The 27,569-nt window shown below is 36.2% G+C and overlaps 3 protein-coding genes and 1 non-coding gene across 9 annotated transcripts in view; 3 read left to right on the plus strand and 1 right to left on the minus strand.

Moving 5' to 3' along the window:
* The window catches only part of PRPF39 (pre-mRNA processing factor 39), a 38,407-nt gene extending 24,315 nt beyond the window's left edge, over positions 1-14,092 (plus strand). For 4 of the 5 annotated variants that reach the window (XM_072838451.1, XM_072838452.1, XM_072838453.1 and 1 more), the window contains 9 exons: positions 5,351-5,516; positions 5,975-6,082; positions 7,245-7,409; positions 7,724-7,850; positions 8,212-8,480; positions 9,492-9,676; positions 12,690-12,764; positions 12,997-13,117; positions 13,361-14,092. In XM_072838451.1, coding sequence (XP_072694552.1) covers positions 5,351-5,516; positions 5,975-6,082; positions 7,245-7,409; positions 7,724-7,850; positions 8,212-8,480; positions 9,492-9,676; positions 12,690-12,764; positions 12,997-13,117; positions 13,361-13,417 — 1,273 coding nt within the window. In that variant the 3' untranslated portion in view covers positions 13,418-14,092. Of the gene's footprint in view, positions 1-5,350; positions 5,517-5,974; positions 6,083-7,244; positions 7,410-7,723; positions 7,851-8,211; positions 8,481-9,491; positions 11,726-12,689; positions 12,765-12,996; positions 13,118-13,360 lie in introns of those variants that run through there. The other variant, XR_012036547.1, reaches the window with a different exon arrangement.
* LOC140640792 (small nucleolar RNA SNORD127) lies at positions 8,552-8,637 on the plus strand. The gene has a single exon (XR_012037425.1). It is a non-coding gene; the product is annotated as a small nucleolar RNA SNORD127 (small nucleolar RNA).
* Positions 14,093-14,851: 759 nt separating the features above from the next.
* LOC140639899 (peptidyl-prolyl cis-trans isomerase FKBP3) lies at positions 14,852-25,159 on the minus strand. Of its 2 annotated transcripts, none has more exons than XM_072838455.1 (7): positions 24,952-25,159; positions 22,277-22,378; positions 21,093-21,200; positions 18,870-19,005; positions 18,335-18,402; positions 16,413-16,510; positions 14,852-15,197 (listed from the first exon to the last, which is right to left on the minus strand). In XM_072838455.1, exons 1-7 carry the CDS (start codon positions 25,057-25,059, stop codon positions 15,143-15,145), a joined length of 675 nt encoding a protein of 224 aa, XP_072694556.1. In that variant the 5' UTR covers positions 25,060-25,159; the 3' UTR covers positions 14,852-15,142. The 2 variants fall into 2 exon arrangements, with proteins under 2 accessions (XP_072694556.1, XP_072694557.1); XM_072838456.1 differs by lacking the exon at positions 24,952-25,159 and adding an exon at positions 23,852-24,827.
* Positions 25,160-25,190: 31 nt separating this feature from the next.
* The window catches only part of FANCM (FA complementation group M), a 67,206-nt gene continuing 64,827 nt past the window's right edge, over positions 25,191-27,569 (plus strand). The window contains exon 1 of the mRNA XM_072838448.1: positions 25,191-27,262. Coding sequence (XP_072694549.1) covers positions 26,755-27,262 — 508 coding nt within the window. The 5' untranslated portion in view covers positions 25,191-26,754. The remainder of the gene's footprint in view (positions 27,263-27,569) is intronic.

Genomic DNA, 27,569 nt, shown 5'->3' on the forward strand with positions numbered 1-27,569 from the left:
GTGAGATTCTTTTAGATACAAACAGGAATAAATTTTCTTGCTTGATAACCACAATTTATGCGCTTTTAAATTTTGACATTTTTCCATATACTTTATGAAATGTTTAGGAATTTTACTACTTTTAAACAAATTTTTCTTCATCTATTTTATGGATTAAGAATAATGGGAATTCTATCTAAGACATTTCAGAGTAGATATTTCAGTGTGAAAGAATGAGAATAAAGAACCTAAGTTTAATTATTCTTTGTGGTACTAAGTTAATAGAGTACATGGCACAGAAAGATGCTTGTTTAAAACTTAATGATTTATTTGGGGTTCCTTGGCATGGGTTCTCTGTGGAGCATGTGACTCTTGATCTCAGGTTTGTAAGATCAAGCCCCATGTTGAGTGTAAAGTTACTTAAAAAAATTATTTTTTAAAGATTTTATTTATTTATTAGAGAGAGTATACTAGAGAGAGAGCAAGCACAAATTGGGGGCAGAGGTAGAGGGAGAAGCAGGCTCGATTGAGTTCATAGGCCTTGATCCCAGGACCCTAGGATCATGACCTGAGCCAAAGGCAAATGCCTAACTGACTCACCCACCTGGGCACCCCTAAAAAATAAATCTTAAATAAAAAGCGACTTAATGGTGTACTAACAGTACATTCTTGTGATTCATATAATACCTTATACCAAATGGTGAAAGATGATTTCACATAGTAGGTCTAAATCTGTTTATATTCAATTAAAAGTAATTCCATTTAAATTTTTCACTATGATTTTCTGTCATGACTGGTATCATTTCATTTTTATGCATATTTGAAAACAGCTAATTTTGTGTGATGTGATTTCCATGTTCTGTTTTCTGCTGTACTCAAAATATCCCACTGATAAAGACTCAGTGTCCTTCTGGACAAGAAAGATTATATTGCAAGTATTTGCTGTGTTGATATGTACTTGCATTTTTTTTAGCCAACATATTTTCTACATTTTTGCTATAATTTTTATAAGTAGTATAGTGTTAGGGCCTATAAACTTAGGTTCTTTTTAAGTAAGTGTTTTTCTAAATTTTTCTTTACTAAAAAAGTAGAGGACTGTTTGAAGCATCTAAAAAGTTATGTGGATCAATTTGCTAAAGAGAGCAGAAGTTATGCAGATCCAGGTTAGGAATAGGAATTGTGTAGATCTGAATATACTGTCTCTCTTTTTTATGGAATAGAGGAGATGGCCAGGTTTCTAGAGTGTAATGACCTAGGAAGACACTTGATAAAGACCTAAAACTTGACACATGGAAATGCTTGATGAATATTTGTTTTTTTGTTTTTTAAAGATTTTATTTATTTATTTATTCATGAGAGACACAGAGAGAGAGAGGGGCAGAGACACAGGCAGAGTGAGAAGAAGCAGGCTCCATGCAGGGAACCTGACGTGGAACTCGATCCTGGGTCTCCAGGATCACACCCTGGGCTGAAGGCAGCACTAAACCGCTGAGCCACCAGGGCTGCCCTGAATATTTGTTGAATAAGTGAATACAAAGGTTTTAAAAATCCTTATGAGGCAAAGAGAATGCCTTCTCCTAAACCAATTCTTCTAGGATCTACAGTATACAATAAAGTCTATGATGATAAGAATTTTATTTTTGGTAAGAAAAATAAAATATAATTAGGAAACACTTGTTACATAGCATTTGCTGTATGCCAGAGTTGTTCTGAATGTCAGATAATATTTTTAATCCCCACAACAAGCCGGTGAGGTATAGGTACTTTTATTGTCCCCATTTTATGGAAGTACAGTCACAGAAAGATTAAAATACTTGCATGAGGTTGCAGAGTTAGTGGTTGGAAGCTGATTGGAACCTTGATAATGTGGCTCCAAAGTTCTTAGTGTCGTCTCCTCCAAATCTTTCTTTTTGTTGTTAAATCAATATCCCACTGGGTTTTAAAAATTGCATATATGCTTATAGATATTAGTTGATTATATTACACATACTGCTCTTTAATCTGCTTTTTCTTTTAATATATTGACAACCACTATTCTAATCAATGTATGTAGCAAACTTACATGTGGTGTTTAAGTAAATCTTATGACATGACCTACTGCTTTGAGAACTAGTGAAATGTGTTCTTTTGCCTAATACATTCTTCCTGTTTGGTCATTTATTTAGTGCTTGCTATGTAAAGATTGTATGCCATTTAAGTTGAGAAATAATGCCTCAAAGGAGCTATGTGTGAATGGTGTTGGCCCTCAAGCTGGTCAGAAGTATAGAGGAGGAAGCATATGTTTAAAACAAGTGTTCAGGGACACCTGGGTGGCTCAGTTGGTTGAGCATGATTTTCAGGTCTTGTGGAGGTTGCTGGGTTCTGGGATCGAGACCTGGGTCAAGCTTCGTGTTATGCTCCGTTGTGAGTCTGTTTGGGGTTCTCTCTTTCCCTTTCTCTCTGCCCCTCCCTCCATTTGTGGGCATGCGCACTCTCTCTCCTTGCTCTCAAATAAATAAATCTTATAAGAAAAGTGTTCTAAGTGCTGTAATAAAAGTATTTCTGTTCTGTAGGTTTGTACGTTGGATGTATACTGATGACATTATCTCTAAGAAAATAGGTAGTTTAAAATTTTCCTTAGCATGAGAGTTTGTGATGTTGATCTAACTAACTTCTCAGACCCAGTCTCTGGTATTCCTAAGCTCCAGACATATGTAAATACTGATAATTTCCCAGTAGGCACTGTTGTTTTGTACTTCTGTGACTGTAATACCTTTTCTATTTGCCATTTTTCTGGTTAACTTATATTAATCAAAACCATACAGTATGCTTAATGTCTTCTGTGTGAAACTTTATCTAGTTTGCCAAAATAGGAAGTCTTTGTTCTGTCATTTGTGCCAGCACTTTGCCTATTTATTTACATTTATCTTTTTTTTTTTTTTAAGAATTTATTTTAGAGAGAGAGTGAGCGGAGGTGGGGGGATGACAGGAGGGGAGATGGGGAGAGAGAGAGAAACTTTAGCAGACTCCATGCTGAGTGAGCATGATCCTGAGATTGTGAGCTGATCGGAAACCAGGGCTGGAGGCTTAACTGACTGCATCACCCAGGTGCCCCAGCATACATTTAAACATTAATAACACTGCTTTGAAATTATGTCTCTTCTATACCACTCTGTACATCTGTCAGTTTCTGAGACTTATTCTTTTTTATCCTAAATATGAAGGAATAGGGCTCAATACATATTAGACACTCAGCCATTCTTTATTGAATAAATTAGCTTTATAGTAGGAAAGGCTGATAAAAAATTACTGCTTAGTATTAATATTTTATCCCCATTTGAAACAGTTTCTTAGATAATGTAGTCAATTTGTGCTCTGTAAGTAGTTAGGAATTTTATCCTTTTTTAAGTTTTTTATTTGTATCATAACAGTTTTGAGTTTTAATGTTTATCTGAATAATAAATCTGTTCATTTTCTTACTATGCTTTTGAAAACTACTTCCTAATTCCTAATTTTTTAAAATAAGGCAGTCTATTTTTTCTCTCCCAGTGGTAAAATGGATCAAGTTTAAGCTTCTGTATCCATTGATTCTGCAAAATCTAGATTAGATTCCAATATTATTTATATATATTTGTGAGAGCCTTAAAATCTATGAAAATTGCGGTGTCAATAGCCAAAATCAGTTTTAAGAAACTTGGGGAAAAGCCTGTAAGATTGGAACAGAAGGTACATGTACAAGTATGTCTGATAATTAGAAGAAGTCAGTCTAGGTCAGAATATGAAAGACTATCTAAGGAATTGGATTTTAGCCTGAATGCAGGGTAAATGTACAGAAGTTATTGTGGCAGGAGGGAGATGTGATCATATTTGGTATTTTGGTTTCTTTTTTTACTTCTTTTAAAAAATTGTTTCTTTATGAGAGACACACAGGGAGGCAGAGACATAGGCAGAGGAAGGAGCAGGCTCCATGCAGAGAGTCTGATGCAGGACTCGATCCCAGGACCATGGGAACACACCCTGAGCCAAAGGCAGATGCTCAACCACTTAGCCACCCAGGCATCCCTTTTTTGTTTACATTCTAATAACATTTTTGATAGTATTAGGGTTGAGATGGACATAGTGATACTAGAGACTACAAGCCCAGTTTATGTATGTTTTATCCAGTGAAAAATGAGAAGGACATGAAGATGTATTTAGAAGGTAAAATCAATAGGGCCTGGTACCCAATGGAATATAAGTGATAAATAGGGTCAAAGAGATTCAGAAACTGAGTGGTTGGCAGTACCATTAATCAAGATTTGTGGATAAAAATTACATAATATAGTTCAAGATATTATACATAAGATTCCAAATTTAGATAGTGTAGCTGTTTTACCTCTTCAACTTGGTGTTTTTGATTAAAATTTGCACATATATATATGTATACACACACACACACACACATATATAAAGTATGTAAAAGTGAAGTGACTTTTTTTCAAACCACTCTTGGTTTAACCTATTTCCTTGTGCAGAGTTTTGGCAATTGGATAGACTAATTTAGAATTGAGGAAAACCGTATGGGCTTGAGTTAAAGTTTTGAGAGTCATCATAGTATGCTTATTATTTTTGTATTAATTAGATGGGTTGGGAAGGAAATGAAAATAGTTGAGAACAAAATGCTAAGTGGAATCCTTGGCAGTACTAACATTTAGAGACTGATAGGAAGGGAGAATCCTCAGAGATCAAGGATTGGTCAAAGGCTTGGAGGAAAACCAAGAGAAATGTAACTCAGAGCCAAGGCTTAAGAAGGTGCCAAAAAGAAAGCATGGCTAAAGGCCTTAAGTAGTGAGGACATTCATAGGGTATAGGCTGTACTATGAAACAGGTGTCCATTTTAATTTTGCATGTAAGAGGCCCTGGGTGACTTTAATTAGAGCAATTTCTTTGGAGTGTTTGGCACAGACACAGATTAAGGAGTAATTAGGAGGTGGGGAAGGAACTGCAAACATTTGTTGATCATTTACAAATGATCATTTATATTTTACATAGGCATTATATTTAATTTTAAAGTCATTTTGCAAAATAGTATTGTGCCATTTTACACATGAGAAAACTAAGACTTAAAGAGGGAAAAACTTCCTTTAGGTCAATTTGAATAACTAATAATGGAGAGAATTAGAATTTGAATTTATGCTCTCCAGGCCTTCTCCATTCTACTGCAAAGGCATGAAGAAAATGAAGATGTCTATAGATTGTTTCATCAAGTGGTAGGTTTTTACTATAAAAAAGGAGACTTTGGTGTTTTAAATCAGAGTTTTTTTTTGGAAAAGAAATATGTAGTAGGAATTGAACATGGGATCTAAAATTATGCTTCATATATAGGGCATTTATTTTTATTGGCTTCTTTTAGATTTAAAGAACATGTACAGAATAACTTGCCTAGAGATCTTCTAACTGGCGAACAGTTTATTCAGCTGCGAAGGGAATTAGCTTCTGTAAATGGACATAGTGGTGATGATGGTCCTCCTGGTGATGATCTACCATCGGGAATTGAAGACATTACTGATCCAGCAAAGGTAACCAGACTTACTGAAAAATCCTTCAGTGTATGAGAAACTAGACTTTGTATTTCTTGACTGCATGTGTTGGATGATTTGTGGCTCATATAAAATTAGTTTCTGATTAAGGCAAGTGGGAATTCTTGAGCTTTAGTGTGGTTTTAAATACAGATTTAAGGTAAGAGAATCTGTTTTACTATGAGAGATACCTTAAAAATGTCCTTAAAAGGGACATTTTGTCTGTGTGATGATCTACTAGTCCCCTATTAAACACACACACACAGAGTGGTTTATTAGGAAATTCTGTTATAAATTTTAGTATTGTTAATTGTACTTTGCACATAATTGTTAACAGTTTAAAACTTAACACTATTCTAAGATTTTAAAGTAGATGTGGATAATACTTAAATGAAAGCAATAATATGAAAAATTTCAGTATATAACTTGTGTGATTTAAATTTTTTTTTCTTCCCAAGCTAATTACAGAAATCGAAAACATGAGACATAGAATCATTGAAATTCATCAAGAAATGTTTAATTATAATGAGCATGAAGTTAGTAAAAGGTGGACATTTGAAGAAGGTGTAAGTGTTTTTGTTTTGTAATAGGCTTCAAAATATAAAGATAGGAATAATGTATTTTTCTTTCAGTTTTGAATAATGTCTCTACTACTTTTTTTTGTTCAAGTAGTAACTTAAGATTTTTGCCCCATTTACCTCTAGCATTATTAATTTCCCATAATCAATTTTATCATTTTTCCATTGTCAGTTTTAGAATCTTATAGAATGAATTCAGATTTACTTGAGTTGGAATATACCTATTTAATCTGAACATTTTATTACAGTCGTCAGTTTTTAAAATCAACTTGAGTTCATACTTTATGTACAACAGATGCACCCATTTTAGATGTAAAATACTGTAGTAAAATGAGGGTTTCCCTCAGATTCTAGTTCTTAATTTGTTTTTTAAACAGCTTTATTGAGAAAGAATTCACTTACCATATAGTTTACCCATTTAAAGTATACAATTTCAGTAGTTTTTAGTGTATTCACAGATACATACAGCCATCACTATGGTCCATTTTGGAACATTATCACCTTACAAAGAAACCCCTTACCTTTTAGCTGTCATTCCTCTACTCCCTCACCTGTCTGTTCTACCTCTCATTCCCAGTCCTAAGGTAGCACCAACCTTTCTCTTTCTATAGATTTTCCTGTTCTGGCCTTTCATATGAGTGAAATTATTATAGTATGTGGTATTTTTGTGACTGGCTATGCGGTTTGACATGTATATGCACATTACAGTGCATCACAGCAATCAGGATATGGAAGTAGTCTGTTATCTCAGAAAGTTCCTTTGGCCCCTTTTCATTTGGTAACCCTCACCCCACTCCTAGTGCTAGGCAACTACTGGTCTGCTACCTGTAATATAGTATAATTGTTCAGTTTTAAAATACTCAACAAAGGAAAAAATTTCCTCAACATAAAGGAAATTTTGTAGTGCCATTACAGTTACTAAATAAATGGAAAATACATTCTATTTCTTCAGTTTGTAAAGCCTTAAAAATTTTAATTTTAAAAGTTTTGCCATGAAATATGGTGATTAAAATTTTTTGGCTCACCATAATTACACACATAATTTAGATAATTTGTATTGTTATATGTTCATGCATTTTCTGGTATTGGTATTGATTTACTTTCATTCCTATGTCATACTTTTTTTTTTCCTATCGTACTTTTATTACAGATTAAAAGACCTTATTTTCACGTGAAACCATTGGAAAAGGCACAACTGAAAAACTGGAAAGAATACTTAGAATTTGAAATTGAAAATGGGACTCATGAACGAGTTGTGGTTCTCTTTGAAAGATGTGTCATATCATGTGCCCTCTATGAGGAGTTTTGGATTAAGGTAAGAAAATTAGATGCTCTGAAACTTGAACATATTATAAACATTGATCTAGTGACTAACCTTTTTTGTACTTCTGTTGAATGTTGTTCATATAACTATATCTGTTGCATTAGGAGATGGTCTGCTTGCAACCAGATTTGACTGCTGCATATGCCAACCTCGTTGCCTCTCTTCGTCCTTCCTTACAGAAACTAGTCTAGTGGTTCAATAAAGGTGCTGAATGGGTTTACAAATAGAATTTTATCGTTCTGTCACATATTTAATGGCTTGTTCAACTGTAAATTATTCAGTATTTCCTCTGTTTCTGTATGTAGTATGCCAAGTACATGGAAAACCATAGCATTGAAGGAGTGAGGCATGTCTTCAGCAGAGCTTGCACTATCCATCTCCCAAAGAAACCCATGGTGCATATGCTTTGGGCAGCTTTTGAGGAACAGCAGGGTAAGAATGAGGAAACTCAGTTGATATTTTTTGGATTTTAAGTTACTTCAGGATAAAGTTAAAGGAGTTGAGTCTTGGGATGGTGTAAAGCAGAGGTCAATAAGCTTTTTTCTGTAAAGGGCCAGATAGTAAATTCTTTAGGCTTTACAGGCCATTGCTCTCTTTTCTGATGACTCTGCCATTATATCCCCAAAGCATCTGTAGATAATAAACAAATGAGCGTGGCTGTTTTCAGTTTTAAATAAAAAAACAGGCAGAGGGCTGAATTTAGCCTGTGGACTGTCATTTGCCAGTACCTTGCTGCATAAAGGATATCTCAGAGATTTAAACAAAAGCATAAACATTTAATTAACATTTCTAGGTAATATTAATGAAGCCAGGAATATCTTGAGAACATTTGAAGAATGTGTTCTAGGATTGGCAATGGTTCGTTTGAGAAGAGTAAGTTTAGAACGACGGCACGGAAATATGGAAGAAGCTGAACATTTGCTTCAGGATGCCATTAAGAATGCCAAATCAAATAATGAATCATCATTTTATGCTATCAAACTAGCCCGACATCTTTTTAAAATACAAAAAAACCTTCCCAAATCAAGAAAGGTGCTTTTGGAAGCAATCGAAAGAGACAAAGTAAGTATTCGTATTTTAGAATATCTTCCATAAACAAAACAAAACAATGGCCGTTGTTTGTTTTCTCATTTTGGCAACTATGATGAAAGATTTGCTCTGTATGTAATATATTTTATTACTACATGAAGACAGCAGTCCCTCTAAACTGATGTTGCCATTGTTTAAAAATGTTTTGAAAAGAAATGTTTTGAATTAAAAGGTTGAGAAAATTAAGATTATTGGATTAAAAAGTGTTGCAGACATTGTGACACTTTATATTTCCCTCATGTTGAGAAATTTTATAGCAAATTTACTGATTATTGTAGGTAGAGAGCATGGGAGAGAGAATACCTTATAAACAACTATAACAATGAGATTCTCCTCCTCCAAAATATTTCACTTTATTAGTCGATTAAAGCCAGTGTTTTTTATATTTTTCACTTTTTTAGATTTTAAGCTAATGCCAGGGCTAAGACACAGGCTTATTTATTTATTTATTTATTTATTTATTTATTTATTTATTTATTTATTTATTTATTATTTTTTGATTGAAGTTCAGTTTGCCAACATATAGCATATCACCCGTTGCTCATCCCATCAAGTGCCCCCCTCAGTGCCCATCACCCAGTCACCCAAGACACAGGTTTGTAACAGTGTGTTTCCAGCTGCAGTTTAAGATGATTATAGTTGTAAAAATCTAAATTACTGGGAACTGTAGAAACCATTTTTTGATGCTTCTTTTATATTTGGCCTGGTAGGCCAAGGCTCATTAAACCCAAGATAGGATATAGGCTTTTAACTTACAGGTATTTAACAGTTTGCATTGTTTGGGAGATACTAGGATGATGTCCTTACTTATCAATGTGCTAATGTTTTTTTCACCTGTTTTGATGTATGCTCAAAACGTTTAGTGTGTTACATTTTAATATGATTTTCTTTTCAAATTTAGACATTAAAATGAAGACATTTTAAGTATATATTCTAATTAAAGTATCTTAGAAATATTATTAATTGATACTGCTTTTTACACAGGAAAATACAAAGTTATACCTCAATTTACTTGAAATGGAATATAGTGGTGACCTCAAACAAAATGAAGAAAATATCCTAAATTGTTTTGACAAAGCTATACATGGTTCATTACCTATTAAAATGAGAATTACATTTTCTCAGAGAAAAGTGGAGTTTCTTGAAGATTTTGGTTCAGATGTTAATAAGTAAGATCTTAATTATATATTATCTATTTGTATAGTAAATGAGCATTGATAATTTTCGATGAGAGTTTGATGATTAGTACAAATTAATATATTGTTAAATTTAAGATGTGTGTCTAGGTTATTTTTTCCTTAAATATATGGGGGGTAATTCAATTTTGCAAATATGTATGTGTTTAACAGGATATATAGTTTGTGTTTCCTTCAAAATTGTTTTCAAAATTTTAGCATGGTAATGTAAACAATGAGAGATGGCAGGAAGCAGTAATTCCATGAAAAAAAGAAATGGATCAAGGATTGAACCCTAAAACACAAACAGTATATATAGGCCATGAAAAGTGGATGGGATTAATCAGAGATAGGGATGCTGTTTTATTTCTGATCAGAGAAAATAGATCTGGTTGCACAAATCATGCCTAATGAACTCATTTTCATACATTTTAAGAAGCTGAAAGTTGAAGGTAGCAGAAGGATTTTACTCTAGGGCATTTGGGAAAAAAGCTTATGATTTATTTTTGCAAAATAGAAGTATTGATTAGAGTATTGCTGCTGTTTCATTCTTAACTGATTCTAGTAGGCAACTTATCCCAGTTCTTCTATCTTTTCTAAATACCCTATTATAGAGTGATTTCCATTGAAAACAGTTCTTGATAAAATGAGGATTATTTATGTGGCTGTTTTACATATGTTTGTATACATTTTTGATGGCTGAGTAAAATTTTAGTTAAACTAAAAAACATTTTAACATAATTTTTAATACAATTGTATATATGTGCTTGACATATTAAATCTGTTATATGAATTATCTAGTGTAAAATATGGAACAGTCTAATGAAAGTATAGATACTGTTTTGTTGTTTGTTGGTATTGTTCTTTTAATAGATGAAGAGAGGCTTAAAGAGATTAGAAGTTTTTCCAAGGTCAGTTAGCTCTTATTACATTGTGCAACTGGGATTAGAATTTGCTTCAGAGTCTGTGCTTCTAACCACCTGGGCTGTATATTTAGTGTCTTTGTTTTGTACTGAAAAAGTACACAAAAGAAATGGGAATTTAATTCTAGGTTTTAGTCTAGTTGGGTGGTTTGATGATCAGAGGAAATAGGTATATGAGGTGGTACTGTTAAGGCTGTGATTTCTGTGGATCAGAATGGATTTGTCATCCTTCGCAGAGGAGATGAGGCTTCATTTAGTTACTGGATTCTGACAGAGGATAAAATGGTGGAAGTTAAAGTTCATTTAAAAGTAACATCTGGTTAATGGAGGGGTTTTGAAGTAATGAGTATGAAGTTGGTTGTGCTATGCATTGAACACTAGGCTGGGTTGGAGCACATGCAGTACCACAACTGACGGTAGGAAGCTATTCGAGTTTTGACTGAAATTAAATGACATAGTTAAATTTGGCAGTAATATGTGGACAAATCTGAGTCATAACACAAAGATGCCAGTTAGGCCCCTCAAAATACAGAGGTTCTGCGTATCCGGTTTTAAAGATTTTTATAGTTGAGATTTTGAAAAGAATTGATTGAAAAATAAATGAGCTTAGAAGTTAAGGTAGCAGTATAATGTATTGGTAAGAATTGGTTTAATTCAGACAAATACATGCTTAAATCTTTACTGTGCCACTATTTGTGTATTTCTCAGTTTTCAAATTTTCTCATGTTATGATTGAATCTCTCATCACCTAATGCACAGGTTGTTAAAAGCCTTAAAAAAATTAGTACATTTAAAGTGCTTGATGAGTAAACACTTTAACCAGAGATTGCTGGTATTAACAATTTTATAGTGTCTTGAACATTTTGGAATAGAGTTACTGGTTGTTATTAGATGTGTATGTATGCAGGCTGCTCAGGGAAGTTGTATATGCATGTAAAGTGTTAATGGTCATTCCTCAGAAATGTTAATTATCTGTGTTCAAGTTTATGATTACCTTAAAAATAAGGCCATTTGTCTTTATAAAAAAATATTTCAGAAAATGGTAAAAGGAAAACAATCTTTAGGATATTACAGTCAGTTTGGCTTCAAGTGACATCGTTTTTGAAGTTCTGAGTTCCAGGTGAGACTTAATACACATATCATGTTAGAATGTTTTTATTTAATAAGTTATCTTAAAAAAAAAAGATTTATTTATTTGAGAAAGAGAGCATGCAGGGGAGAGGGGCAGAGGGAAGGGGAGAGAGTCTTAAGCAGACTCTGTGCTGAGCACACATCCCGACACATGGCTTGATCTTACAACCCAGAGAGCATGACCTGAGCTGAAACCACGAATTGGATGCTTAACCAACTGTGTCACGCAGGTGCCTCCTGAAAATTATCTTTTTAATCAGTGATAACAGTTAAATTGTAGTTTTTTTTTTTATATTGTAGTTTTGTATTAGTTTTAATTCAGTTTATCATATGGCCAAAGTTTAAATATATTTTATCCTGATATCAAGGATCTTTAATAAGCATTGTTAAATTAGATCTCAAAAATATGTAAATTACAAAATGGTCAGGACTCCTTTGCAATGGACAAAAACACATTCTCAAGGTCACTATCTTAGTTATATAATAATTTCCTAGGCAGGTGTTCCACATGTGTTAGAAATGATCCCAAAGATAGCTCTTGACCAATATCCCATCAGCTTCAGCCAACTGTAGTATGGAGAACAGGCATTTTCTAGTAGCTCAAAAATCCCAGGACCGACTAAACGTTTTGGTTTGGGTCATAGGCTCACGCTGAACCAGTTCTTGGTCAGGGTATATAGTACTGGCCAGTCCTGAACCCCTGAAGCCTCATTTTGAATCACATGGACTGAGAAGGAAAGTGCAGAGTAGTGGTTTCCCAAAGGAAATACATTGAAAAGGTAGCTAGCTGGGAGGTTTGCTTACTGGTTCATCTCACCAAAAAAAAAAAAAAAAAAAAAAAAAATCAATGTTCATCGCAACATATTTTTATTTCCAAGTGGAAATAAGTCTAAAACTTTATGAATTTAACAATTTGATTTTTGTATATTCTAGAGGATTTTTTTTCCTTTCAGGCTTCTGAATGCTTATGATGAACATCAAACACTTCTAAAAGAACAGGATTCTTTAAAAAGGAAAGCAGAAAATGGGTATGTAACTCCTTGAATTGGGAAGGGATGCTTAAAAGACATTTCATTTCATATTATGGTAATTTAAATAGTTTATATTCACGATTTGAAAAAAAAATCATACAAAACTTGAGTGATTAAGAACTTTACTAAAACAAATGTACATAGATACAAATGTACACATTCACCCATTTGTTTTAAAAGTACTTACCTGTTGGAATTTTGAAAGTTTCTTTTTTGTCCTTTTATTTAGATCAGAAGAACCAGAGGAAAAGAAAGCTCACACAGAAGATACAAGTTCATCATCTACACAGATGATTGATGGTGATTTACAGGCAAATCAAGCTGCATATAATTATAGTGCCTGGTATCAAGTGAGTTCACATAATTGAATTCTTTGTGCATAGATGTTATTAGAAAAGCATAAATTAGGATAGTTTTTTTTTTTTTAAAACAACTACTTCTATTCCAGACTGTATAATTGTCTTTTGTGGTTAAGTCTTAGAATTTTAGCAGTGAACACATGCTTGTTTTCTTAAACATATCCTCTTTAATTACTTTTATAAATAGAATTCAGCCAGTTCTAGCATGCTAACATGTGTGCTTTTTCCTTTCAGTACAATTATCAGAATCCTTGGAATTATGGACAGTATTACCCTCCCCCTCCAACCTGATGAGAAAATGTATCAGATGGAATTTGTGAAAGATATGAAATTATTTTTTTTTAATGAGGGATGTAAACATAGCATAAGCTTGTTGTATTTGATAACTTGTCTTCCTGTTTCTGTGTAACATGATTTGTTTAGTAATAGGGGAAGAAATGTCACTTATTAGCTTACCACAGATACTATTTCCTACCATTTATAAAATTTACTTTTTATTGGAGAACTATTTTTTTGATTTTTGCATTAAGTGGTCTAGAATTCTTTTGCAATGCATTTGCAACAGAGTTTTGTAGCCTTAAGGGGTAGGAAAAAAATAACTGACTGTAAATCATGTCAGTGTAGTACAAGATTCTGAAAATACATAAGGGCTGGTTATTAAGGATTTACCTCTGTAAAAAAAAATGGATTTTTAAACTTTGATGACAAGGTTTTGTCTGTTTCAATTATCCTTGTGAATTTGGATCTAACTGCAGAAAAGATACACTATTAAATACTATGTCTTGGGATAGAGATTATAAATGAAAAGGAATGTTTGCATCCCTTTTAAAAAATGAAAATCATATCAAAAGTATGCTGTTTCAGGAGACTTTGTATTTAGAATATTCATGTAAAACTTGTGAGCAAGCTTTCATTTTGATCAAACTGATCATCTTCATTTTTGTAATAAAACTGAAGATTCCTCAATGAATTGTTATGAATTTATTGGGGGGGGGAGGAGGTGGATCACCTAACAATATCAACTTTATTAATCATGATTAGTGGTTTATTGGTTTAAGTATACTTTTTTTGAACTTAGTTATCTTCTTGCCAGGATTAGACCATTTAGCTTTTTGCTTCCTCAGTTTCTGTGCTTGTTTTCTCATTATACAGAAACATTTAAAGATTTTTTAAAGAGGAGGGGCGCCTGGGTGCGGCTCAGTTGGTTGAGCGTCCAACTCTTGGTTTCGACTCATGTTGCTATCTCAGAGTAGTGAGATGGAGCCCCACATGAGGCTTTGTGCTCAGTGGGGAGTTTGCTTAAGATTGTTTCTTCTTCCTGCCCCCCCAACCTGTGTGTGTGGTCTCTTTTTAAAATAAATAAAATATTAAAGAGCTTCTAAAGCTTTAGAAAAAAGCTTTACGATGTTATGTATTTGAGATAGAAAGATACAAGAGAGAGCATGAGCAGGGGGATTTGAGGGAGAAGTAGGCTCTCTGCTGAGCCAGGAGCCCGACCTGGGACTTGGTCCCCAAGACCCTGAGCGAAAGGCAGACACTTAACCCACTGAGCCACCCAGGTGCCCCCTTAGAAAGTCTTTAAAAAAAAAAAAAAAAAAAGATTTTAAGAGTGCCCCTGGCAAAGCTCTCTAGACAATTTTGCTTTTAAGTCCCTCTTCTGATGAAGTCTTAGTTCTGGTTAATCCTGGTTAACCTCAGAACATTTATATATTAACACCAAACAAATCAAGACACTGAATACGTTTTTATTGAGCCTTTTAGTTTACAACATGAGGTAAAAGGAAAGTCACTTCACCTTAACTAATATTTTACACAGCTGTAGTAAAATATCTCAAACTTTAAGGAATTATGATGGATTACATATATTAAAAGTTGGGGATTGGGTAAACAATATCTGAGTTCTTGAATTTTCCAGTTGACTCTCCCCTTACAATAGTAACCAGCTCTAGTTACATAAGTTTCTTCAAGGCCATGTTTTATTGTTGCTAATGTCTTTATATCTGAAGCATTGCTATTTCAATCAATATCCACTAATTCCACTTCAAAAATGAGTTTTGCATTTGGTGGAATTCTATTGAAGTAGTCAAGGTAAATTTGATAAAAATAATTTCTTCCTTCACTCCCAATAACCTCAGTCTAAAATTAGAATTATATATGGAAATTGGGTATTAACCCCAAAGGGAAGGGCTTTATGACTGAGTGAGGTGCCTAGTGGTTCCTAAAAGTATCTTTGTGAATGGGGATCATAACCTATCAGTATAGGTTGACTAGATCGGTTGAGCTTGAACAAGGATCTTCTTTTCCTAGTATTCCCAAATTAGCTACCACCTAATGAAGATTGCTAGTCCATGCTTAAGAAAATAAAGGCGATTTCGATCTAGTTGAGTGTATAAATTACATTAAATCAAAGTTATCATTTGAGGTGTAGTACCTGATATTTGCTGTGAATTTTAAGGTGCTGAGTTCAGAGAAGTGTGGTTTTTATCTGATTGGTCTTGACATAGTTCACAAGAGAGAGGGAGCTGTAGTTGAGCCATCTAATTTTGATAGGTTTAGAAGAGGGCTATTATATTCCCAAATAATCTTAACTGGTAAGATTGGAGAGGGCTTCCAAATTTTTAAAAAGTTACTTTAACTGATCCAACTAGTCCAGTGGGAATGGAACCAACAACTGAAAAAATTACTTCTCACTTAGTTATTGGATTGTTCTGGTAGACATGGTCAGGAGGTGTGTTTTTTTAAAAAAAGTTTCAAACTGGGCCTATTAGAAAAGTACTGTCATTAACAGTAATCACAGATGCTTCCACTATGTTGGACCTATGGTCTCTCTCCTTCAAAACTGGTAATCCCCAACATGTCCTCCATTTCTAATCTCTGAGTACCCATTTAATTGCCTGAAATTATACTGTAGCATAAAATTACTATAAGTCATACTTGTTTGCTTCAGTTGTTTGTATTGGACATCTTAGTTCCTTGAAGTAAATCCTTCATACAGTAACAACTGCTTTTCAAAGATGGAATCTTAAAACCTCACAGTTTAGCTCTCAAAAATGGAAAACCTGAGTTCCAAGAGGAAAAATGGTAGATTCTATTCTAGCTCAAGTTTGGCATACTTTGTGCCAATAAAAAATATTAACTACTGTCTATATTGGAGCTGTTGACACAGGAATACTAGTATGGACAGGATTCCTAATCTGAAAGTTAACCTAGACAACATATCTTTTATATATATTCAAGTGGCCTTTCTTCGTGTTTTTTCTTTACTCACAAAGGAAAAAAAGGATACTTGGCATCAGGCTGTCCTTTCTTTCCATAAGCCCATTCTGGTTCAATCTCTAGTCGAGCCTTTTCTCCTTTACTCATAGTTAAGAGTGCTTCATCCCACTAAAGGCAAGAACATGCAATAAAAACTAATGATAATTTGCAAAAAATACATGAAAAACTAGAAGACTGAATATACCAAAAAGCATTGTTACTGGATTTCATAATGTCCTTGATTGAATCTTTGTTCCTTTATTACCTCAATTAAAAAAAAAGTTATTTTTTTGTGTAATACACTCTTTAAATGGTACAATGTGAAAGTACTTTTTGTAAATGTTAGCTGTCATACTTTACAGAAACCAGTTATTAGTACTATCATAAAAAATTTGCTATACTTGTTATATCCTAGCGCAAACTTCTGAATTTATATTATAAGGATAAACTAGTAAGTACTTACTCTAGAATCATCTTAAGTTTGCTAGATTTTGGAGTCATGGTGGCATATAAGATAAACTACATGTTACAACATTAGGGGTAAGAGTATTCAAAGAAATAATAACAGGTTTCTAGGTTGCCATTCCAGTTTGTCCAAATTTGGATCTTGTATAATTTTTTTTTTTTTTTTTAAGTAGACTCTTTCCCCCCCAGTGTGGGCCTCAAACTCAACCCCAAGATCGAGTCACGTGCTTTACCAACTAGGCCAGCCAGATGCTCTGGATCTTAAAGCCAGTTACCAAAAACAGTTAAACCAACAGGATGCAAAGATAAATATATGACTAATATCATATACTCTGTTGAAATGTTCAGTCACATAAAGCTCAAGGGACAGACCTGTTATATAATGGAAATTAAGAATATGGTTTACTAGAAGAAATATGTAAGCAAATTAGTCCTAGAAATAAAAAAATTGATCACCTTGGTATAATCAGGTAGCAGTTAAGGTTATTTTTAGTTAAACCTTTGGTTTCAAGATGTTTTATATGCTATTTTGGGCTGTGGATATGTTCCGTATTTTAGAACTTGCCCAAGTATAAAGAACACCGAGGGTTCTCATAAGTGCATTTAACAGGCATTTCAGTTATAATGTTTGATGCTGTGAATAAAGACCTTTTAATAACAATAGGCCCTACAAAAACAGCTTTGTTCAGTGCTCTATTACATACTCTTGTACACTGCATTGGTCAGTACAGCTCAATCCTACCTTCCCCTTTTCTCAAAGTTCCCTTCTATTATCTCTCACATGTAAAGGCAGGTAAAAAAGCATGCTTATGTGTGAAAAGTTTTTCTGGTTTTTGAACCTTGGTTGTGAGAAGTGAAAAGGCCCAGAACAAACTTCTGCTTCTATAAGGTACTGCAGTGAAATGGATCTTTTACCTTTCTCAATTGTGTGTAAGTGATAAAACAACTATGTGACATTTTTTAAGAATCTTAAAACAGGGATCTCTGGTTGGTGCAGCGGTTTGGCGCCTGCCTTTGGCCCAGGGCGCGATCCTGGAGACCCGGGATCGAATTCCACATCAGGCTCCCGGTGCATGGAGCCTGCTTCTCCCTCTGCCTATGTCTCTGCCTCTCTCTCTCTATCATAAGTAAATAAAAATTAAAAAAAAAAAATCTTAAAACATAAATTTAGAAAGCCAAACTTTCTGATGAATTACTTTATGATGAAAAAATAAAGAGGGGTAGGCATGAAGAAAATATTTGAGCCTCTATTACATTATATACTGTAGTCATGCTCATTTAATTGTTTAGCAACCCTGAGGAAGAATGTACTGTTGTCCATATCTGAAACCCAGAAAACTTGTGTCAGATCAGTTAACAGTGATAGCACCTGATTTGTCAGAATCCAAAGACAAATGTTTTCATCATATCCCAAATCCTACTTATGATACCATAGCAGATACAGCATGTACCAGAATATCTATTGATTCATTGCCATTTTTTACTTACTCCTCGGATAACTTTGCCTATTCCAACCTTAAAACTTAAAGGCTTGGCATTTTTCTTCTTCTTTGAACCTGTAAAACAAATTTTCCTTATAATGCATGATGAAATTAAGTTCCAGTGGAAAAACAGTGATTTGTCTTTAAACTGATTTTAGAACTTACCATATTATGCATTTGAAAAGAAATAAAAATTCAGAAAGTTAACTCATCAAGACAATTCTGTATGTAAAAATAGTTATGGTCCCCAAAGCAGGAAGAGGGTAAAGACCTATGTTTACACTACTAAAACACCACACTATTCTGCCTTTTATGTTAAATACAAAAGCCTCAACTATAGGACATTAACGAAGTTTAGACTAAGCTTTTTTTTTTTGGCTTCCCAACAACCAAGATTTATTCCCCCGGCCAATAATCACAGGTGCAAAGGACTTTTGGAAAAAATTGACAGCCAAGAGAAAGGTATAACCAACTGTTCATGTACCACACAAATATTTTGCAATGCCTTAAAGCTAAAAAGATAGGATTACATTTACACTTACTGGTTTGAATATTAGTATCAAAAACAGTCCCATCCTGTAGTGTTCCTGTATACCAGCAGTGAACAACATCTCCCTTTTTGGGAAAGTTGGTTTTATCTCCTTTTTTAAGGACAGATTTTGTATATTTTGGTGGACCCTAAAAACAAACAAAAACAATACATAGAGTTAGTAACTCACATCCTTCTATGGTGGACGACAAAGAGAATTCTTATACAGCCAACTGTGAACCAAGTCTCGGCACAGAGTTTCACAGATTTGGTTAACTCTGTTGCCTCTGGTTCACCTCTGAGTTAAAAAAATTCATCTAATTGTTGTCTGTGGTGAGAATATTAGTAAGTAGCCTATCTATAATTTAATTTCTTTTTTTTTTTTTAATATTTGATTTATTCATTCAAGAGAGATACACACAGAGGCAGAGACAGAGGCAGAGAGAGAAGCAGGCTCCATGCAGGGAGCCTGATGTGGGACTCTATCCTGGGACTCCAGGATCATGCCCTGGGCCGAAGGCAGACGCCCAACCACTGAGCCACTCAGGTGTCCCTCTATAATTTAATTTCAAGTAACTTCTAGCTACTTTGGAAACCAATGTTCTTTTGACAAAATTGTTATTCAACAAATGATAAAATAAATCCTATTACTTTCCAAGGTTAGAAATATAATTACTATTTAATTCCTATAAAATCATAAGGCATTAAATAACGCATTGTGACTTTTTTTTCCCCAAAGATTTGAGTTGTTTAGCACCAATACTAGACATTACTAAATATTTTTACTATATCCAATTAGAACGAATATAGTAATACTCCATTTGTTTCTGAACTTGAAAGTAAGTTCACACGAGGAACAGAATTATCTATAGAAATTACTCTAACAGGCATATTTCCTAAAACAAAGCAGGATTATCAGTTTTTTAAAGAATGCTAAAGGCTAATAGGTGGTAATTCATATAGGTAAGAAAAGCAGGGTTTTTTTTGCTGTACTTTAAGTATCAGTTTATTACTGATATTTACATTTCAGTTTATCACACATACTATTTATGTGTGAAGAGGAAGAGGGAGAGGAAGAAGCAGACTCCCTGCTGAGCTGGAAGCCTGACATGGGGGTTGATCCCAGCACTTGGAGATTATGATCTGAGCCGAAGGCAGATGCCCAACCATCTGAGCCACCCAGGCACCCCATAACTCTTTTTTTCTTAACCTCATAATGATACACAATCTGCTGCCTCATACCTTTTTATTGTAATTTTCTGGAAGGTAAACTATTTTGCCAATTGCTTTTGCAATCCTTCAATAATTATTATACCTTTACTTACCTTAGTAGCTGCTGAATATCTTCCCAGTACATATAACATTTATCAAATAATATTAGACATGATAAACCTCAAAATTGCTTTATTGTGTGTATATATCCATGAACATGAAATTCTGTTTTTCAACCAAGAGAGTATCCTGTGAACTAACTAGCTTTAGGTATATAAACTTCTATAATTGTATACTTGAACTTACACTCTATCTACAAATATCCAAATGCTATAGTACTTCATCATTAGGTGACATGTCTTCATAAGACCTAAAGAATCAAATTATTATCACTGATACTAAGACTGTTAGGAAGGAGTTATAGCTTAGTTATTAGCAAGATATTATCAGAAGTGGGCAAGATTATTATCAATTTAGCTCTTTTGTGGCTGTTCTAACTGCTGTCCTTGGCTCTACTGAGGCTGTCCCTTTGCAGAAATGGTTTTATCTAGTTCTTCAAACCTTTGTACCAAAATGTAAGACCTATGTTGGGAAAGATGAGACAGAAGACTCCACACCCTGTTGCCAAGCCTGGACTATTTCTATTGCCAAGGATACCATGTACATTAGAAAAAGCTAAAAATAATCACAGTGAAACGGCTTTCACTCAGTCAAACTTGGCTATAGAAGCAGGACTTAAAATGGCTTTGGAAGCTCAGGAGTTCTAGTCAGACATAGAGGAAATATAAAATACAAAGCTAGAGGTATTTTATAGAAAAAGCTTATTAACCATAAAGCACTGGTTCTTACATGTTTTTCTTTTTTTTTCTTCCCTGATTCAGTACACCTAAGGGAGATAACACACCCCAAATCAGTGTTTGGCTCACTCAAAGTAGTCATACTCAACCACCCCTTATTATGAGAAATCAGTGCTATAAACTTTCCTCAAATTCACATGAGAAATAAAATAATATTACATACAAACCTCATCCAGAGTCTCTTCACACTTGGTTTCTTTGGGTTTATCTTCATTAAGCTTCACATTTTTCACCTGCTCAGACACTTTACTTATACTTTCAGTACCTTTGAAACGCTGCAAGGAAAATGTTCTAATGTTTACCATATTCGGGACAGGCTAAAGACTAGAAGGGATATCTAGATTTTCAACTTTTCAATTTAATGAACACCTGCATTTGAATATAGGCTATGTAACTCAAATACAAATAAATGGAAACTAAGAACAAAGGAAAAATCTTATGTTAAGCATTTTAATCAACAAATTATGAACCTCAAAGCATCTCATAATATAAATGCTCAAAAGGGATCTTTAGAAAGGACAACTCAGTGGCATTGGGTGTTTGACTCTTGGTTTCAGCTACGGTCATGACTTCAGGGTCTTGGCATTCAGCCCCATGTTGGGCTCCATGCTCATGGGGAGTCTGGGATTCTCTCGGTCTCCCCTCACTTGTGCTCTCTCTCTTTAAAACGAATAAATAAATACTTAAAAAGGAAAAAGATTTAGAAAGGCCAACTCAAGACTCAGATATGAATACTATCACATAATTCCTTAATAAAGACTCTGTTGTGGAAGATAGTTATTTCATAGTGAACAAATATTGGAGAATTTTTTAAAAATTTGGTTTTCTAAAGGCTCAGCCTAAATCTAAGATTCAAAATTCATTAATGAAATAGAATTTACTTTGGAGTCTTAACTTTTTGGTAGCCCTTTTGTTGTTTTAATTTAAGCTACAGGGAATTACTATTTTTTTTAAATTTCTTTGAGAGAGAGTGAGCACAGACACATGCGAGTGTGGGGAGGGGCAGAGGAAAAGAGTCTCAAGCAGATTCTCCAAAGAACAGGTAGCCCAGTGCAGGGTTTGATGTCCAGACCCTGAGATCACCACCTGAGCCGAAATCAAGAGTCTGATGCTCAACCTACTGAGCCACCAAGGTATCCTGGGAATTATTTTTTAAAATTTGGTTCCTTTCAAAAACATAATATCCTGCTATACTGCAGATTAGCTTTGCTAGATTTGATAGTCCACTTATAGTTAGGAAAAACTCCAGGTGGAAAAAATTAAATAAATTCTGCAAATAAATTTAAAAGTTCTTTTCTCAAACACAAATATCTAAACCAATATTCTGGTAATATGATGTAATAATACTCACCTTACTTTCAAAAAGATGGTTGTAGGCTGTAACCAAATGGTCCTTGTTAGCTGTCTTGGCCACATTTTTAATGTTTCCTAATAACTTATGTTCTGCAAGAAACTATAAGGAAAAAAAGCTGGTTAGTCAAAATAATCTCCCTCATGTAATAAGGGTCTAAACTTTAGAAAATGACCTCTTATGTGAACAATTGTATCGTTAATAAAACTACTACTGATGGAAAAAATAAATATATTTTCTGCCCTACTTCATAACAAAAAAGATCGAAGGAAGATTTAAAAAATACACTATAAAGATTATTGACAAGACTGGAACTATAATATTACATAGGAGTCACACTGTTGCATACTAATGCTCTTCCCATTACAGAACTCACAGAACATTTATATAGCAAGCACACTTTGGTAACTGGATGATGCTGGTACTGGCAGGATGTTACTTGGCCATGGCCATGGGACCCTTTAACCATGTTAGGCATAGCTATCTTGACAAATGTGTAACCCATTCTTGACAGACTGGGAAGCACTGTTACAAAATGCTGGATATATGGTGGTTAAGTGTGCGGGCTGAGGAGTTAGACCACCTGAATCAAAATCCTAGCTATCTGATCTTAGTCAAAGGACAAGCTTTCCTAAAAACTTAGTTTCCATATCATAGTGGAAGAATAATAACAGCATCTATCTCAGAGAATGGTTTTAAGGATAAACACAATAATCCATTTAATGCCTTTCATATTACAGTCTATTGCATGGTGAGAACTCAATAAATATTAGTTGTTAGGACTAATAACAATGTACTTCATAATTCAAAGTAACAGAATCCCACTTCTCTTAAATAAAATCAGCAAAAACAGTTAAAACCAAGTTGGCAAATTGACACCAAAATACTACTTCTGAAATATCGAGTTATCAAAATGTAACATCATCTCAAAATCATGTAATGTGGGGATTTGAAAAATGTCTTCTTCTTATTTTTTTCTGCTTCCTTTTCTGCCTTCTGGTCCTTGATTCCTCATTTTTGTTATCTTCATAAAGCTGGCCCCTGGCACCTATCTTTTTGATAAAACAGCTTTTCTAACAAATCACTACTGTATTTTTTTTTCTCCTCTGCTTTTCCTCTCCCTCAATTAGACAAATGTTCTAAATGATAAAGGCTGAAAGGTAATTTTGATTAAATGGAAGTAATCACTTGCTTTTAGCACTCTTGTGATTTCTTTAGCAAGATTCCAAAAAAATATCCAAAATACCAACAGCTCCTTCATATCTTATGATCAATAAGATGGTGACTGTCAAATATAAGTTTAGGAATGTGAATGAATACTGGAGAATATGCACTTGAAAGATTAATATGTTGAAAAAAATTGATAATTCAAGTCTCTTGAAATTGTCCCAGGTGGGCCAGTTTTACATTAGATTTCACACTGGGATCATTTGTTCTGTAAGAATTTGATTAACTACAGTATTAAGACATTAAATGTTAACAAATGATATGCCTAGTTTACTCTATTGTTCCTGTTGAAAATATGAATTGACTGAAGAGAAAGTAATTCCACTAAAATGGTATAAAATGGAATACCTGAGGTGCGGTCTTTCTTTTTATCCTGTATCCCCTAATACTGAGCATAGTTCTTGCTATAGGTGTTGTATAAATATTTGCTGATGTCTAGGTGTATAGAACTGGATGCTTGAGAGTAACTACCTCTTAAAGACACCTCAAAATGAAAATTAACTACGATCCTAACAGAAGAACCCAGAAAGAATTCTTCTAATTCAAGTTTAGAACTTAAATGAAAAGCTGTAGAGAAACCATTCAGACTGCTGTTTCTATCTCCCAAAAGTGGAGGATCCAGCTTGCAGAAATTCTGCAGTGGTTCGGGAACTTAAGAGAGGTTATGAATGCTCTTAATTTCGGAAAGGAAAAAAGTCAAGTCTGACAAAACAAAACAAAACAAAACAACCCCAAAACACTTGTGACCAGAGTCGGGTGGTTAAGATGGAGCCTATACTGAAAAATGCAGGGCGTACAGGATAAAGAATGTCAAATTCATTTCTTAGTCTTGTTTATAACAATGGGAGATACTGTGCGCTTGAAGGCGCATGTAACTCCCCTGAAAGTATAAAGGTGAAAAGGTCACGTAGAGTCGATATTTTAAAAAGTTAAACTGCAAACTACCGTTTTTTTTTTTAAAAAAAATTACACGCATTAGTGTTCATTATTTAGTAATCGACGAGAAAAGCAAAACGCACAGACCGTTCCCACAAAAATCTTCACAAGCCTTCCCAGTCCCCTAACGGCCTACTCTCTCCTGCAGGGGCCTCACCCCGGTCCCCAGAGCAAGGGCACCCGTCCCAACCCCCAGGATCTCCTGGTTTTATTCTTTTTTTTTTTTTCCCACAGTTTCCACCCTCACTCAAGGGTCCCAGTGAGGTTCTGATGACGCAATCGCCGCTTGCCGGCCCCAAGCAGTAAAGCTGTTCCCCCCACCCAGATGGGGCAGCCCAGCTAGGGCAAGAGCGCGGCTCCCCGCCACACGCGAGGCCTCTCCGGCCTTCCAGGCCACCAGCCGCGAGAGGACGAGGGCGGGGGCACGGAGGAATACAGAATGTACGGGAATCTCCGGGGGGGTGAGGCGTCCCTCAGCCGCACCAGCCCGGCCGCCCCGCCGCCTCTGGTACCGAATCTGAACCGTGGTCCTGTAGAAACTTGATAATGTCCTTCTTGGGTAGTTGCTCGCTGCGCAGCTGCTCCACGGTCCAGGCCCGCTGTGGAACGGCCGCCGCCATCTTCCCCCGCTGCCTCCGCCGTACTGAGCCAGCCCGCCTCAGTTCAGCATCGGCCCGCCCCTGGGGCGTGGCGCGGGCTCCGCCGGGAGCGCGAGGGGGCGGGGCTGCGGCGCGGCGCGGCGCGGCGGGATTGGGGCCGGGCCGTGAGGGACGTCGCGGCGGTGCTTGGACTGCCTCGGTGGAGTCGGACGTGAGCGCGCTGATGCGGTCATTGCGGCGGACGACGCGGGTGGCCTGAGCCTGCCGTCCGCTCTTGGCTGGAACCGTTGTGAAGCGACCATTGGTGGTGGGGCTATTTACCAGCCATTGCCCACATTTGTGTATTACCGACGGGCTGCTAGGCCTTTAAAGCCTGTATATAAACTGCCTCAGGAAAACAGCATTCAGGCTTCTAGTCACATTCTATCTAGTTCTAGCCTAAAAACTCACACCTGAATAGTCTCGGTCCTTGTCCATCAGAACAACCCGTACCCCGTATCTCCCTTTTATTTTATTTTTTTTAAAAGATTTTATTTATTCATGAGAGAGAGGCAGAGACACAGGCAGAGGGAGAAGCAGGCCCCGTGCAGGGAGCCCGACGTGGGACTCGATCCCGAATCTCCAGGATCACACCCCGGGCTGCAGGCGACGCTAAACCGCTGAGCCACCGGGGCTGCCCCCACCTCCCTTTTCAAACTCACACAGGTGAAACTGAAATACAACTGTTCCTTTCCCTGCCCAAGAAATAAAAAGACGCCGGAAAGTTTAAAAGCAAGTTCAAGAAACTGGCCAAACACAACAATGTAAAGAAGCTGCACGCAGGATGCTGTTTGCGGATGACGACGGCGATAGTATTAATGTTCACAACAACCCACACACGAGGAAGCAAATGTCCAGAGGTTACTCCAAGTTGCCAGAGTTTGGAGCGAAGAAGCGGGGAATCGTACCAAGCCTGAGGTAGAAAGCTGTCGCTAGAGTAGAATAATATCTCACTGACGCATACGGCTTGGTGTCATTTATGAAGATGTAATGATGGAATCAGGAATGCCTTCCTTTTTTTTTCTTTCAGATTTCCTGATGAATATGAAGCCAAACCGTTCACTTCCCTCTTAATAATAAAAATATTAAGATAATGGGCTACCTCTCCAAATACTGGGAAAATGAGACCGGGCATTTTTCTTTTTTTTCTCAGCTTGGATAAAGAAATAAGACCTTTAATTCTACGTAGCCCATGTGTTTTTCACCTCATCTTCCGATTTAAAAACATAGCCAACAAGGAATGTTAGACGCTCCATAACGTTAAATTCACAAAAATATGGATATTCGTGGACCTCAAAGTTATTATTATTATTATTTTTTTATCATTTTAAGCAATATCATCATCTTAGCAATGAGGCCCAAACGCCCAGTCATCGGAACGGAACTTAGATTTAAAGTCTATAAGGAAACTGAACCGCGGACCAAATTTAGAGTAACGCCAGGGTAGTGCGCATGCGTCTCCGGGACTACTCCGCAAGGGTTTCCGGGAAGCCAGCCAATCAGATTTCCGACGCAAACTCAGTGGCGGCATTTTCAACTAGATGAACCCACCGACTGCAGTTCCGCCCTCGCGTTCCACTGTTTTGTGTGAAGGTAACCGATGGGGATCCGAATGGCGGCGGTTGAGCTGTTGGAACGGCTTGCGTCTGAGAGAGGCCTCTGGTGATTGTCAGCCTAATGAGCGGACGGCAAAGAACGCTTTTCCAGACGTGGGGCTCAAGCATTTCTCGATCAGCCGGAGCCCCGGGTTGCAGCTCTGGACCTGAGCGGCCTCAGAGCCCGGGCACCTCTACGGCACATTTTCCTCCGGCTGCAGAGGCTCAGCCGGAGTCGGACGATGATGTATTGCTGGTTGCAGTGTATGAGGCCGAGCAGCAGCTGAGGGTAGAGAATGGCGGTTTCTGCACCTCAGCGGGCTCCCTGTGGATTTACCCTACTAATTGCCCAGTGCGGGACTACCAGCTACAGATTACCCGGACTTCTCTGTTTTGCAACACGCTGGTGTGTCTCCCTACTGGCTTGGGAAAGACCTTTATTGCCGCCGTGGTCATGTACAATTTCTACCGCTGGTTCCCTTCCGGCAAGGTGGTCTTCATGGCCCCCACGAAACCTTTGGTGACACAGCAGATCGAGGCTTGCTACCGAGTGATGGGTATTCCGCAGTCCCACATGGCCGAAATGACAGGTATTTTAGAGAATGGGCTAATTTGAAATTAAGAGCTGGGTACTCGGGAAAGCACGCGTTCTGGTGGAAACTGAGCTAAAGCAATTCCATGCGGAATAGTCCCCAGAACACAGCATATTTTACATCTTCTCCCTTAAAGGATTATCTACTTGAAGCAAGCCTGGCCCTCACAAAAAAGGGTTGCTTTACTCAATTTTCAGAGACTCCCTTTAGTTTGTCGGAGCATTTTGAAGCGATTATGTGTGTATACTCCCATCAGTAAGTGAGCAGGAGGTTTCCCGACTTTCTAACCCAGAAAGATTTCCCA

This window comes from Canis lupus, chromosome 9 (assembly GCF_048164855.1).
Source record: "Canis lupus baileyi chromosome 9, mCanLup2.hap1, whole genome shotgun sequence".
In the NCBI taxonomy this organism is placed as follows: Eukaryota; Metazoa; Chordata; class Mammalia; order Carnivora; family Canidae; genus Canis; species Canis lupus.

What these genes read in the sequence shown, in the direction of transcription:
- LOC140639899 (XM_072838455.1), bottom strand. Translation starts at nt 25,059, where the DNA reads ATGGCGGCGGCCGTTCCACAGCGGGCCTGGACCGTGGAGCAGCTGCGC. An exon ending in AGGACCACGGTTCAGATTCG is followed by an intron (nt 22,379 to 24,951) that starts GTACCAGAGGCG and finishes TTTTCCTTATAG; the next exon opens with TTTCTTGCAGAACATAAGTT. An exon ending in TAGGCAAAGTTATCCGAGGA is followed by an intron (nt 16,511 to 18,334) that starts GTAAGTAAAAAA and finishes TCTTGCCTTTAG; the next exon opens with TGGGATGAAGCACTCTTAAC.